Here is a 13747-nt window from a genome sequence, read left to right as displayed (position 1 = left end):
CACGTGGCAGCTCACAGGCTTGTGTAACTCCAGTTCCAGGGCATCTGATGCCCTCTTCTGGCCTCCTTGGGCACTGGGCGTGCTTGTGGTGCACAGATATACATGGAGGCAAAATACCCCTACAAAGATAAAGAAATCCAAATAAATAAATGGTTAGTTGTTGGGTTGTGGACGTAGCTCAGTGGTGAAAGTGCTTGTCACATAAGCATGAGGACCTGAGTTCGAAACCCCAGAAATCACTAAAAGCTGACCATGCAGTGAATGTTTGCAATCTTTGCTATTACTGACAGACAGATGGAACAGGGATGGAACAGGAGAATAAGAACCCATAAATGCACATGTAGGAACACACACACACACACACACATACACACACTCAGAAAGTAAAATACAAAGGCTAATTGCCTTTTCTGAGTAACTTAGGCTAACCTCAAAGTTACTACAGAGCTGAAGATAGCCTTGAACTCCCGATCTTCCAGAGCCTATCTCCTGAGTGTTGGAATCATGGTTCTGCGCCACCATGCCTAGCCTAAGCTTCAAGTCAGCACCAAGGGCACCTGTGCTGTCTTGCTCACCTCGCTCCTTTCTCTATATCCATGTGACTTTTCAGGTCCCTGCATCAAAGGAGGACTCTGGTTTTCTTCTGAACACAACAGAAGGGATGTTGTGTCAGTTTCCCTGGGGCCTCACAAGACCCGGTGTGCTTGAGCTCTTTCATTCCTCCACCCTCACTGAGCTAACCTGATGGAACCAGGGAGAGCACATGGCACAGAGCTGAGCCATCCCAGCCGAAGCCGCCAGGGGCCAGCTGGTCTCCAGCTACCCCGAGCTCTTAGGGTGCAAAAGCAGATCTAGCCGAGATCCACTAGACTTGGTCCACATCAGCAGCTCTGCTCAGGTGCTGGCGCCAGGGCATCTTTGGATGTCGTGATTCAGCCTGAGGCCGTGACCTCTTTGTCCACCCTGGATGCTCCAGAGAGCCAGGGTGTTAGTGTGTAGCTAGTGTGTAGCCAGTAATCCAGCTCCAGATAGAGCTCATGTGTTTAGTGAGTGAGACTCGGGGCTCACTGCAGTATACCCATCCCATGCTGTCTCATGCCAACCCATTCCATGCCATCCTATCCCTCTGATAACCCCCATCATCTTCCTGGTGCCTCTCAGGTGTTGACCACAGCTGGGGATGGACGCCAACCTCATCCTTCCCTTGGCCATGGAATGTGCTTTGGCACCACCAGTGTCCGAAGACCTGACCCAAGCAGAGGTTTTAAATATGCTGGCTTGGGTGTTCCTCTAGTTTTATGTTCTATGATCTGCCATGCTCTAGTTAGGATGGTCACTGGCTCCCTTAGGCCCATGTGCATAAGGCTTGGTTCCCGGGATGGCCCTGTGGAGAAGTGGTGGGACCATCAACAGGTGGGGTGTCTCCTCAGGGGGGACGTGGGACCTAGACTCTTCCCTCTCTGTCTGTTCCCGCCTCTTAGTAGATGTATCTCCGCAGCTCTGTAGCCAACTGCCGTGATGTATGGCTTCAGGAGAGGCCCGAAGCAATGAGGCTGCTGGGTTGTAGGCTTTTATCTTCAGAACCGTGAGCCTTTCCTTTTGAAAAAGAAAAGGGAAAAGGAGTCTTTCCTTTTGATAAGTAAATTATCTCGGGTGTTTTGTTATAGCGATGGAAAGCTTACTGGTACATATTGCAAGAAAGGTAGCTACTGCCCCCTTTCCTCCAGCTCCGGGATAAACACACATGGAATTTACAAGCCCAGAGACAAGGCTAGACTCCAGTCTGGAGTGTAGCCTGCAGGGGGATAGGAGAAGGGAGTGTCTGCTGTCTGAAGCTGAGGGGCCTGGATGAGGTCATCTGGACCATTGCTATCTATACCTTAAGTGCCCACGCTTGCTGTTGCATGCCACCAAGATTTCGGTTGACTCGTTAGGCAGCACTGTCATGGCTACAGCTGACTGTCAGATTTCCCCTGAGGGACCTTGGCCACTCCGTACCCGGCTGTTTTTAGGATGGAATGAGAGTTGCATGTGCACCCATTCTCATAAGAATGCCGGCATTCCATCTCCTTTGTCATCCTATCTCTGTGCCTGTCCCAAGACTGGATGCCAGCAGGTACCCAGTAACTTCTGCTAGGCCAAGGAAAAGCACAGAGCCGTACCCCGAGGTGGGGAAAATTGGTCTGTTTGTTTAATTAAACCCAGTGAAGAAGAGCCAAGACATGGGCAAAGACTAAGAACAAGACTGGAAATAGTTTAGAAAAGAAATGAAAATCGATCGCAGAGATGCCGGGCCGCCGGAACACCGGGAGGAGGGCAGCATCTTCACGTGAGCTCCAGGACCACTGTCAGGGCAAGCACCAGGGTGAGCCGGACGCCAGCAGGGCCGGAAGCAGAACCTGTGAGAGGGCAGAGCTGGTGTCAGGGCTGCAGCCTGCCTGTGTGGTGAGCTCGTCGGTGGGAAACTGGAGTAGATGGTCCCACCAAAGATGCTCAGCAGGGGGCAGCGTCAGGTGGCTGGGTTTGACCCTCTGCTGTCCACCTGCCGTGGGTCCAGTGACCTGTCCTTATGCAGGCCTGCAAGGCTGAGGCCACCAGGATGGTAACCAGTGGTTACCAGAAGTGGGGAGCTTCCCTGAGAACTGTGATTTTTGCTGTGTGGGCGTAGCATCTGCATCCCATGGGAAGTTCTAGGTTGGGGTGGCTGAGGGAGCATCCTGGGGCATCTGTCTATGTTCTGAAATGTCCCATGGAGTTGTCAGAGGCCCACACCACAGTCATTGCCAGACACGGCCTCTTGAGGTCTGAGTAGCAGTGAGAGGAGACACCCTTGGTCCCTGATGTCCCTTTGGTTGTAGAGCCTCCTTGCTTAGTACCTGCCTTTGCCTAACCTTGACTCTGCCTGTCTGAGTTGACGGCTTCCTGGAGGAAGCGGAGGGAGCAGGGGAGGCCATTGGTGCCTCAGCAACAGATGACTCCTGAGGCCTTGAAAAGCACTCGCTTCTAAGCACGCAGTCTTGAGGGTGGACACTTACCACGGGAGTCCTCAGTTCCTCTTGGAATATTTGGGTTTTCTGTCAGAGAGAAACAGAGAAAGCAGAGTGGGTGGCCCTGAGCTTGCAGCACAGAGGGCCTTCCCCAGGCACCTGCTATAAGGTATTGTACACGCTGGGATGGTGCAACCAAGCCACCTAGTCCCTCTGTATCTGACCAGGTTACAGGTGGGGAAACTGAGGCTTAGCTAAGTGGCAGAGCCAGAATCTCTCTGACGACAGCCTTTGTAGTGAGTGGACAGAATTATCTCTCTGGGGCAAATTTAAGGGGCTTCTGTGGAGAGTTTGGAGCCAGGGCCCATCCTCGGGTGACCCTGTGGGGTCCCTACCGAACACGATGAGCCGAGTGTGCGTATCCGTGGAGCCCAGTGGGTTCTGGGCAGTGCAGCGGTACATGGAGCCGTTGAGCTCAGCAGGAACCCGCTCCAGCACCAGCTCTTTTCCGTCAAACTCAGTGCTGCCATCCAGCAGGCGGCTGCCCACTCGCGTCCACGTGAACATGGGTTCCGGGAAGACCTCATTCTGTGGACCAGAGTAAGGCACAGCGGGGTCACGGGGGAACATCCTGGCAACACAGAGCCTTCCTGGGCCCCAATTCTTGTCTATTAGGCTTCAAGTGGCACCACAGAACCCCAGGAAGAGGGCTGGGGATGTAGCTGAGTTGGTACCATGTTTGCCTAGCACACACAAAGCCCCTGGTTTCATCCCCAGCACCCTACACAGTGTGATGGTGTCAGCCTATAATCCCAGCACTGAGAAGAGGGAAGGCAAGGGGGTCAGAAGTTGAAGGTCATCCTCAGCGAAATAGGGAATTTGAAAACAGCCTGGACAACAGGAGTCTGGGTGGAGAGGACCAGGGGTCAGGGCTGAAATAAATGCAAAGACAGACGGTTGATGTGAACTGCATTTGCTCATAGGTAGAGGAGAGTAAGCCAGGGATGCTGGTTCCCACGGCCAGCGGGTGTCTCAACCCACCACCACCCCACTCAGGTAGGCACAGAGAGGCTGACCTGAAATCCATGGACTAGGATCCTCACCGTGTCCCCAACCCGGGCTCTGCTCGGCGTCATCACGATTTTGGGTCCTTTGGGAGCAACTGTATCAAGAGGAAGAATGAGTCAGAGAGGGGTGGTGGGCAGATGGGGTCAGCATGGTGGGGGGCAGGGCAGGAAGCAGAGCGCGGTCCAGAGGCTGATGTCATGGCTGCCTCCTTTGCCCCGCCTCAGCCGGGATCTGGGGATTCAACGACACACACAAATGCATGGATCTCTGTCCTCGTGGTCTCACATCTCAGTGGGGGATGAGGGGAAGATATAAAAACATCCTCATTGTCCCCGCTGCCCAGTTGAGGTCATGGAGGCTCAGAGAGTTCATTGTGATTTGCCAAAGGTCACACAGGGAGGAAGAATCAGGACTTCAGGCTCCCAACCCAGGATCCTCCTGCCAGTGGAACCTGTGTGTGTGTGTGTGTGTGTGTGTGTGTGTGTGTGTTGGGGCTGTGTGGACAGAGTGAAGCCGCTGTCTCATTCCCGATCCAGCCTTTGTTCTCCCTGCCTCCGGTCCTCTAACCCCCAGTCCCTCCTTCCTCAGCTGCTCTGTAGGTGCTGAGGTGACGCAGTGCCCTGGGTGCCCCTTGCCCGTGGGAGACCGAAGGGCTGCCTGGATTTCTCTCCCTTCTCTTTCAGAGGGGAAAACCCGGGCCCACCATAATGAAGAGGCTTGTCCAAGGTCCCCGCAGAGTCAATTACACATGTTGCCTGACTCCCCGCCCCTCGTTAATTCATTTGTTCACCCATTCAATAGTAATTACTGAGCTGACCATATGTCAGGCTTCGGAGCAGGGCTGGCGACTAGGAAACGGGACAGTGATAAAATCAAGTGTCCTGCAGCTTAGCCTTTAGTGGGGCTGACATTTAATTTGCAAACACACTCAGCCCAGCTATGACCAGTGCTGTGTGCAGAGACTGAACCGAACAGAGGCAGCCCACGGCTCCGCTCATGGACGGGCGGCAGCCACAGCATCCCAGAGAAGTGAAGCCCGTGAGGTCAACCGGAGAGCTGGCGGGAGCCGGGGACAGACTCCACGGTTTCTAGGGCTGTCTTCCCCACTTAACTCGCAACAGAAACCAGGGTGTCAGGCAGATGTGAGCAGGCTCTGGGCTCTGCCAGTCTCGCTCTCTGAGAACAAGACCAAGGCACTATTAATTAACTGAGAGGCTGCGTGGGCAGAGGGACGGGCCCAGCCTGCTGAGAGGGGAGGGCGGGCTGGTGAGGGGAGGAGAGGATGGCTTCCACTGCTGCGTCCACCTGCCAGCTGCACGGAAGCAGCAGTGGCCAGGGACACTGGGGAGGTTCCACCAAGTCTAGTCTGGCAGAAGACAGGCTTGGGGATGGAAAGGCTTCGCCTCTAAGCCATCCCCTCTCCCCTTCGATTAACCCTTCAGCCTCGAGAGCTTGCCCTGCAAGCATAAGAAGGCTCAGAGAGGCCAAGCAACATTCTTGCCTCTTCCGTTGATCTTGGGTGTTGTGGAGGAGTGGGGTTTGCAAAGGGGCAGGGCGGAGTGGGGTTGGGGGTGGGGTCAGCACGACCCACGGTGGTCTGTGTCACTGTCAGCCTCAACCAGCAGAGGGCGCTGAAAGGCTTCCGCTGCGACTTGGATGTGGGTCAGTGTTTCTGCAGAGGCTCAGAGAGGCAGCTGACCACACAGCCTCCTCGGCTCCCTAAGCTGTTTACAGTGGCCCCCATGTGCAGCTGACCCTGAGGGGCAGAGAGGGTGGCCCAGGAGGGGTCTGCTCCACTCTTGTCCCTCCAAGCTCGCCTGCAGATGGGCATTTGCAGCAGGTGTTCTTGAGCTCTTTCCCTCAAGGCTGCCGGGAGCCCCTTGTTTGTGGAAGTCAGGCCAGCTGCTCCCACCTTCCCATCCCACCACCATCTGGAAGTCCATTTGCAGCTCCTGGCAAGCAAAGCCTGGCCCCATGGCTGCTCTGAGAGCACAACCCAGAGTGCCAGGCAGAGGTGTATACACAGTTCGGGTACTCAGGAGCTGGAGGACAGAATTCAGGCCCAGGATCTAGGCCTGGCCCTCTTAGGCGGTGTGGCATGGAGCATCAGCTCCAACTATCAGCTCATCTGTCCATCACTTGTCCAAGAGATGTTCTGAAAATGATGACGGGGAAAGGGATGAGGCCTCAGAGTGAAACTCCGGCTCAAGGGAACGCAGAACTTCCCATTACACCTCCACCTGTGACATTCTTGCTGTGTGTGAGGATGGTATGAGTGGTCTCAAGGAAGGGCTCTTCTGGGACTCCCATGGAATTCTGGATTTTCATTAAGACAGTCACTTGTCCATCCATTTAACCATTCATCCAACCCACCCTCCCATCTACCCATCCATCCATCCATCCATCCATCCACCCACCCACCTACCCAACCATCCATCCATCCATCTACCCAACCATCCATCCATCCATCCATCCATTCATCCATCCATCCACCCATCCATCAATACATCCATCCATCCACCCACCTACCCAACCATCCATCCACCCATCCATCAATACATACATCCATCTACCTACCCATCTACCCATCCATCCATCCATCCATCCACCCACCCACCTACCCAACCATCCATTCATCCATCTACCCAACCATCCATCCATCCATCCGTCCACCCACCCATCCATCTACCTAACCATCCATCCATCCATCCATCCATCCACCCACCTACCCAACCATCTGTCCACCCATCCATCAATACATCCATCCATCTACCTATCCATCTACCCATCCATCCATCCATCCATCTACCCACCCACCTACCCAACCATCCATCCATCCATCCACCCACCCACCTACCCAACCATCCATCCATCCATCTATCCAATCATCCATCCATCTACCCATCCATCTACCCAATCATCCATCCATCCATCCACCCACCTACCCAACCATCCATCCACCCATCCATCAATACATCCATCCATCCATGTACCCAACCATCCACCCATCCATCCACCTAGTCACCTTTTATTCTATCTTTCCATCCACTCCATCCCACCATCCATCTACCCAACTTCCCCTCCATGTGCAATTATTGAGTTGCAGGAGTGAGGTGTTTGTCATATTTGAAAAATAAATATGCTGTTTTCTCTAACCACTAATGGTGATTGATTATTCTGCACCCTCATCAAGTTTTGCTAGTTTTGAAAACTAGCAAAAACTAGGTATTGCTAGTTTTTAAAAATTTACCAAGGCTAGAGTCACAAATGCCATCTCTCTGAGGTTTTAATCTCCATTTCCCTGCTGGGTGTTTTGATAAGTCCATGGGCTGGCCTCAGTCACCAACACTTGCCTAGCATATGTTAGGCCCTGAGTTTGACCTCTCCAACATCGACAGCAAATACTGGCTGTCTCTCCTGTGTCTCTAGTGGGGACTCCCCTTCCCCTTTTGGTTTTATGAGACTGTCTCTTTTCTGTTTCTGATTTTGTTTTGAGATGGAGCTTATGCCAGTCTAGGCTTTGAGCTGACCTCATCCTACAGGTGTATTTGAGGATGACCTTGGACTTCTTATCCTCCTGTCCCCACCTCCCAAATGCTGGTATTATAGGTGAGCACAGCCGTGCCTGGCTTGAGGTTGTTTGTTTTTGTTTTTTTGTTTTAACTGAGAGTATCTCCCCTCATTTTACACTTTGCCTTTTCACTCTCTTAAGTGTGTCTTCTCATGAGCCAAAGATCTGATTTTTTATTCAGTCCAACCAACCAATTTTCAATTTTTCCTCTAGTTTTTTTTTTCTTTCTTTTTTTTATGACTGCTTTAAGAAATGCTGGCTACCTCAGCTCCATAAAGACATTTTTCTCCATTTTGTTCTAGAAGTTTTATGATGCTGGCTTTTACACCAGGGCCTATCAATCATCCCAGGTTAACCTGTGTGTGTGCCAGGCAGGGGCCAGGCCCGCCTCTCCCTCACTCCTGTTCTCTTGTTCTGGGGCCATGTGTTAGAGAACTCGTCTTTTACTCTCCAAACAGCCTCAGGGTCTCCATCAAAAAATCAATCAACTTTACCTGCAGGTCTATTTCTGGGCTCTCTTCTCTGCATCAGCCTAGAGTCTACACCAGAGGGTCTGGGCAGCTGTTTAATCTGAAGTTTGGGCTGATTTATATTTTAAGTAGATCAGTTGGGATGAAGAACAGTATGGGGCGGGGGAATGGGAGCAGAAAAGGCCAGTTTGGAGGCCATGATGTACTCCAGGGCTGGCTGCAGAGTGCTTGGATGGAAGTGGTGACCTGGACATGGGGAGACCATGAGAAAGTGAGTTATCCCCAAGGCTTCTGGGTGACCAGTGGGAAGAAAGCAATGTTACCACTGAGATGACCTACCCACACAAACCCCAGTCAGAGGGGCTTGAAAGAGATACGGTCAGCTGGATGGGCCAACGAGACCAAAGCAGGCTTCCTGGGGGAAGCGGCACATGAGCCACACAGGACATCCCTGAGAAAGGAACGCAGGTGAGCGAGCAAGACCCACTACCTCAGGCAAGCCCAGCTCTCGTTGGCCTGGTCTTCAAAGTCCTTGCTGGGTGTTTGGATTCTGTGTGCCAATGCCTCTACCAATTTGTTCGCTCACAGCCTTTCTCAGAGTGCAGGCTCGCTCACTGTGCCAGGCCCCACTCATGACTCAGTGTGCCATAAACCACAACACTCAGGTAGGCGACACTAAGTCAGTGATTGAAGGAAGTGGACTCTAGGACAGGAAGCCCCAAGCTGTCGCGTGAAACCCAAATCCCTCATCTAAAGGATAGGAATAAGGACATCGCCCCCAGTGGCCATCCAGGGTACTGCAGGGGGGTTCAAGCTAGCAGCCTAGCTTGCGGTTAAACCACCGGAGGCCCAGGACGGTCTAGGTAGAAAGAAAAGTTAGCCCAGGCTCTCACACTCACCTCGGGAGTCCTGGCTAGGCCTATGTCCCCGCTTCCCCAGTGGGTGTGACCATCCAGGCCCACTACCTGTTTCGCAAACATCTGCTGAATTAACAGAAGGGAAGTAGCTTGTGGCAGACAGGCGTCCAGGAAACAGCCCTTCTGGTGCCTGTGGGAGCTGCAGGTGTCTAATTCCATTTGGAAGGGCCTTCGGGGACGTGGCTCAAAGCCATCAAGGGCGCCTGGCCTTGGGGACGTGGAAGGTGCCAGTAGAAGGGGCTGAAGAGCCCAGCCCTGCTGGGTGGAACCTAGCGGCTCAGGGCCGGAAGCTTCACTGACTGGAGCCTCAGTTTTGCTTATCGGTAATGAGAGACTACAAGTCTGGCTTCTATTAGTGTCGAGCAAATGCCCACCGAAGACCCACGCTTTTAACCCTAAACGCCCAGCCGATCTCTTGGAACCTTCCACTTTCTCCAGTCCAACAAACAGCATTCCGAAGACCCCTCCCTGTCTCCCCCCCCGGGCGGTCTCCATTTAGCCCCCTCCCCCTGGCTTCCAGCCGCCGGAGGCTCCCGTTGCAGGGCTACAAGCTCTTATCTCTGACGGGCTGCAGAGGAGCCTGCCAGCTCTTACCCAGCGTGACCTCCGCCTGCATGGGCATGGACAGCGCTGGGTGCTTGACCTCACAGCTGAAGAGGGCCTCATTGTCGATCTGCGGGTTGAGGGTCCAGGTGAGCAGGGCCCGCACCTCCACCGTGCCATCGCTGCCCGGGGTGCGGCTGTGGCGCAGGAAGTAGATCGGCTCGGAGCTGTGTACCCAGCGCGGGAACTCGCGGCTCACCACTGTTTCCGGGATGTTTTCCGTGGTGGGCGGCGCGAAGAGGCTGGGGTCCTGGGTCAGGCTGCGCGAGGGGCGCTCCGTGTAGGGACGTCCAGCCCGGTATTCAGTGTCCAGCAGGGACAGTGACTTTTGCATTTTGGTGTCATCCACGTCTCGGTGCAGAAGGCTGCGGAAGGGCCTGCTGTCCTGGACCGGGCCAGAGCTGGCTGCTGGCAGTTCTGACAGGGGCACGGCATCTATCGGCTCCCCGTCACGTTTGAAATAAACCTACAGTGGCAAGCAGGACAGGGAAAGGGTAGTGAAAGGATGGATCGTTTCCCCTCCTGATGGACTCTCAGCGCTAGAGAGAAGTGGCTCAGCCCAACACCATCATTGACAAGTTGGGGAGACTTTTAGCCTCAGTTTCTCCACTACGGACTGCAGAGAGCAATTGGGGGGCTTGAAGGAAGTCACGTGGTGTGGGGGAGGGGTTAGATGCCACTTAACTACCACGTGGGCTCTAGCGTGGTCCATGGCTGCCCCGGGGGCATGTGGATGATACGTGGATGAGGAGGGAACACACAGAAATGAGGAGTGAGAAGAAGAGAGGTGTGTGTGAGCCTGAGCACGTACGCATGCGCTCGTGTGCGTGTGCGTGTGCGTGTGCGTGTGTGTGTGTGTGTGTGTGTGTGTTCGTTCTGCCTGCTCATACAATTTGGTAATTTGGAGCTGCTAGGCAGAAAACAGGTGCAGGTGTGGGAGGGAGCTAGGTACAGGGATAAGGCGAAAGAAGATGTCCTCTCCCTTTCTCTGCTAATAGGGAATTCAAGTTTTGAGAGGCGGCATTTAATTTAATTTGCTGTCTTCTTATTCAGGTACATGCGCCCAGAAGCCTGCGGGGACTGGGTGTATTTTTTTTTAATAAATCAGATGAATAAATCGATAGGAGACAGGGAGAGAGAAGAGCAGGAAGTACCACACTGAGGGACTCCAGGGACTCCGTGGGTGTGAGGAGAGAAGCCTAGGTGTGGGCAGGTGGGGGAGGGGGTGGGCAGTACGTAGGGATGGGCTGGTGGAGGCTGATCCGTGGGTGTGGAAAACCTGTCAGAGTTTGAAACTCTGCAGAAGGATCTTCTGCACATAATGGTCTGCTTTAGGGGGTTGGTTTTTTTCTTCTTCCCCTTTCTTTTCTTTTTACCTTTTTTTTTTTTTTTTGAAAAGTGCTTCAAAAGCAGGTTTGTAATTTATATCAAAGAATCGCTTTCAAGTTCTGACGCTCTAGACAGACGTAAGATGCCTGGAATGTTAGAGAGAGAGGATCTTCCTTACAGACAGAGCAAGCGGGGAGCAGGGAGGAAGAGAGTGAGAGAGGGGCCATTTAAGACACAGTGTCTTAGGTGGCAGCTAGGTGGGGAGGTGGGAAAGGGTGCCCTCCTGTAGCCCCAGGGGCAGGGAACCCTCCCCTCATGGCTTTTTTTTTTTCCCAGAGGAAAGACTAGCTTCTCTGACTCAGGGGAGGCAGGACATCCTTAGGGGATCGAAGGGGAGGCTTGTGGGCCACGTCCTCAGCATTCAGTGGCTGTAAGGCCACCTTTATCAACTGCTTGCTGGGGACTGCAGCGTGACTCTAAACCTGCCCACTGAGCCCTCACCACCATGCCTCTGTGCCTCACTAGTGACGTCATGACTGTAACCCAATGCCTCTGCATCCCTGACCCCTGACCCCTGACCTCCACATCTTCCATCATTGACCTCTGTGCCCTGCACCTTCGTTCCTGGCCACATGTCTCTGCACTCCGTCTGGCCCCCACACCCTACCGTGGGTTATCCCTACACCTATCCCTTCCTCTGCCCTGGGCAGTTGACTTTGGGGTCTCAGGCTCTGGGTAGGGCTCATGAGGTCCCCAGGTCCCACCACTGGCCCGCTAATGAGAAACAGTCACTTTAGGAAGGAGGGGCCATTTACCTCTCCATCTGAATACTAACTGCAGGTTCTCACTGCTCCAGCTCTGCCCTCCCCCCACCTCCGTCTTGCTAAACCTGAGGACTGTATGGAATTCTCTGGGTTGAGGTCTAGAGGGTGCTAAAATGTCCACCCTAGAATCACCTCCAAATGTAGCTCAAAGGCTCTGATACAGCGCATAGAATGCTTCCAGGGGCCTCGAGGGCTCCACGCCTCCCCTGCTGGAAGTTAGACACATGAGGTTTCATTGATTACTTGTTCAGTCAAAAGGGCCCCTGGCTTCTGAAACACTGATGGGGTCCCCCTCTTTGGGGGGGGCTCCTGGCCAGGGTCAATCCTGGGGATTGGGGTGACTGGAAGCAGAACTCAGACCAGGTTCTCTGGATGCCTACCCCTCCCCATGACTAAGAACTCCACTCTTCTTTTTTTTCTGCCCCTTCTCTCTCTTCCTTTTGGAGGTTTTCCCATGAATCCCATGGAGGCCTGGGTGGATCAGTGTGCTTGAAGCATGAGATCACAAACTGGGCTCCCATCTCCATGAAAAATATTACGGAGTATAAAGAATTCCCTTCTCATCTCTGGAGCCCAGTCAATGTTCCCCATGTCCCTTCGTATCTAGGATGGGGTGTACTGGGTGCTGGGATCTCCTGGAAGACCACCCTTACTGTGAAGATCTAGGATGGCAGGATGGGGCAGAGGGAATGAGACAGGTGCTAGGCAGAGTCCAGCTGGGCAGACCACTTCCTGTCTGGGCACAGAAGTGGTACCAGAAAAGGGTTCAGAGAATAGGTGGCTGGGCATACTGAGGGCTGGACCCCCAAACACTTACCATGGGCGCTGGTTTCCCTCCAGACACGATGCAGACCAGCGTGAAGTTCTGGGCCTGGTACCGGCTGAAGGGGGCCGGAGAGTCAGCAGCCACAACTTCGATAGACGTGGGAGGAGCTTCCAAGGGGAAGGACAGAAGAGGAGGACTCATTTGGGGCACTCAGAAAGAGTTCTACTATGTCCCACACCAGGGGTTGATGCAGTATGGACTAGGGTGAACATGGGGTCCCTTGCTGAGGACACAGGAGAGAGCCCTGCTTCCTGGGACTTTTACCTCAGTGGCCTCAAGAGGCCACGAGGATTGGAGTAGTGAGTGCATCCAGCCCCAGAAGGTATCCTAGAAAAGGTATCCGAATGCAGAAGGGGACCCTGCCCCAGTGAAGAGGCCCTGGGGTGTCACTGCCAGAGAAGCCACTGTATGCTGTGATCCAAATAGCAGTAGTTGAGAAGCAGACAGAAATAGAGCATGTGAGGACTCAATGGTGGCCTGGAGTTGGGGGCCAGGTGAGCTGGGTACTCATGTTACCCTAAAAGCCATGATGAGGGGCAGGTCACGAGCAGGCCCAGTGAGTTGCAGGTACTTGCTATCTGAGCTAGAGCCTGCTCCAACCTGTTCAGAGGGCTATGACATTTTCAGGAATTTTGTGAACCAGCTGTTAAACTGTTATGAACTTGAAACTGGTCCCTGTGGGTGTCTTTACACCATGATATCAGCAACTGCTACAGATCAAGGCCTCGATCCCTTCCTGCTCTGCTTCTAACCCCCAGAAAGCTGTGTGACCAGCTCATCACAGAGTTGTTCTCTCTCTTTCTCCTGAGAGTAGTGGGGAGCCACTGACAGCTTTAAGTGAGATCAGGGCCACTGTAACAACTTCCTTTTGAAGAGATGGAAAGTACCACATGGCTTTTAGCTGGACAAGACAGCAGCTTAGCCTCCATGAGCTGGGAATGAGCTAGGCAAGTTACATAGCATCACCTGGAGCTGGCAGCTTCTTCTCTCTCCTTCCCTGGAACCCAGTTTACTGTGGATGGAAGCCTCCTTCTCACCTGCTCCTCTCCCTCCACCCCTCTCTCACACCCCAGTTCAGTCACCACCATCCCCGTGTCTGGGGGCCATTCCCGCACTGTGAGCCTCTGGCCTCTCCTTTGTTAGATGGGCATG

At 53.6% G+C, this 13747-nt stretch overlaps 1 protein-coding gene across 2 annotated transcripts in view; it reads right to left on the bottom strand.

Moving 5' to 3' along the window:
• Positions 1 to 2169: 2169 nt before the first annotated feature.
• The window catches only part of Igsf21 (immunoglobin superfamily member 21), a 206354-nt gene continuing 194776 nt past the window's right edge, over positions 2170 to 13747 (bottom strand). For both annotated transcript variants that reach the window (XM_060379175.1, XM_021628086.2), the window contains exons 5-10: positions 12587 to 12702; positions 9608 to 10082; positions 4064 to 4149; positions 3383 to 3575; positions 3036 to 3074; positions 2170 to 2399 (exon numbers count right to left, since the gene is read on the bottom strand). In XM_060379175.1, the coding sequence (XP_060235158.1) occupies positions 2326 to 2399; positions 3036 to 3074; positions 3383 to 3575; positions 4064 to 4149; positions 9608 to 10082; positions 12587 to 12702 (983 nt within the window). In that variant the 3' untranslated portion in view covers positions 2170 to 2325. The remainder of the gene's footprint in view (positions 2400 to 3035; positions 3075 to 3382; positions 3576 to 4063; positions 4150 to 9607; positions 10083 to 12586; positions 12703 to 13747) is intronic.

Source organism: Meriones unguiculatus, chromosome 3 (genome assembly GCF_030254825.1).
Source record: "Meriones unguiculatus strain TT.TT164.6M chromosome 3, Bangor_MerUng_6.1, whole genome shotgun sequence".
Taxonomy (NCBI): Eukaryota; Metazoa; Chordata; class Mammalia; order Rodentia; family Muridae; genus Meriones; species Meriones unguiculatus.
The sequence above is the reverse complement of the archived record's forward strand: the minus strand, read 5'-3'. Positions and strand labels throughout refer to the sequence as shown.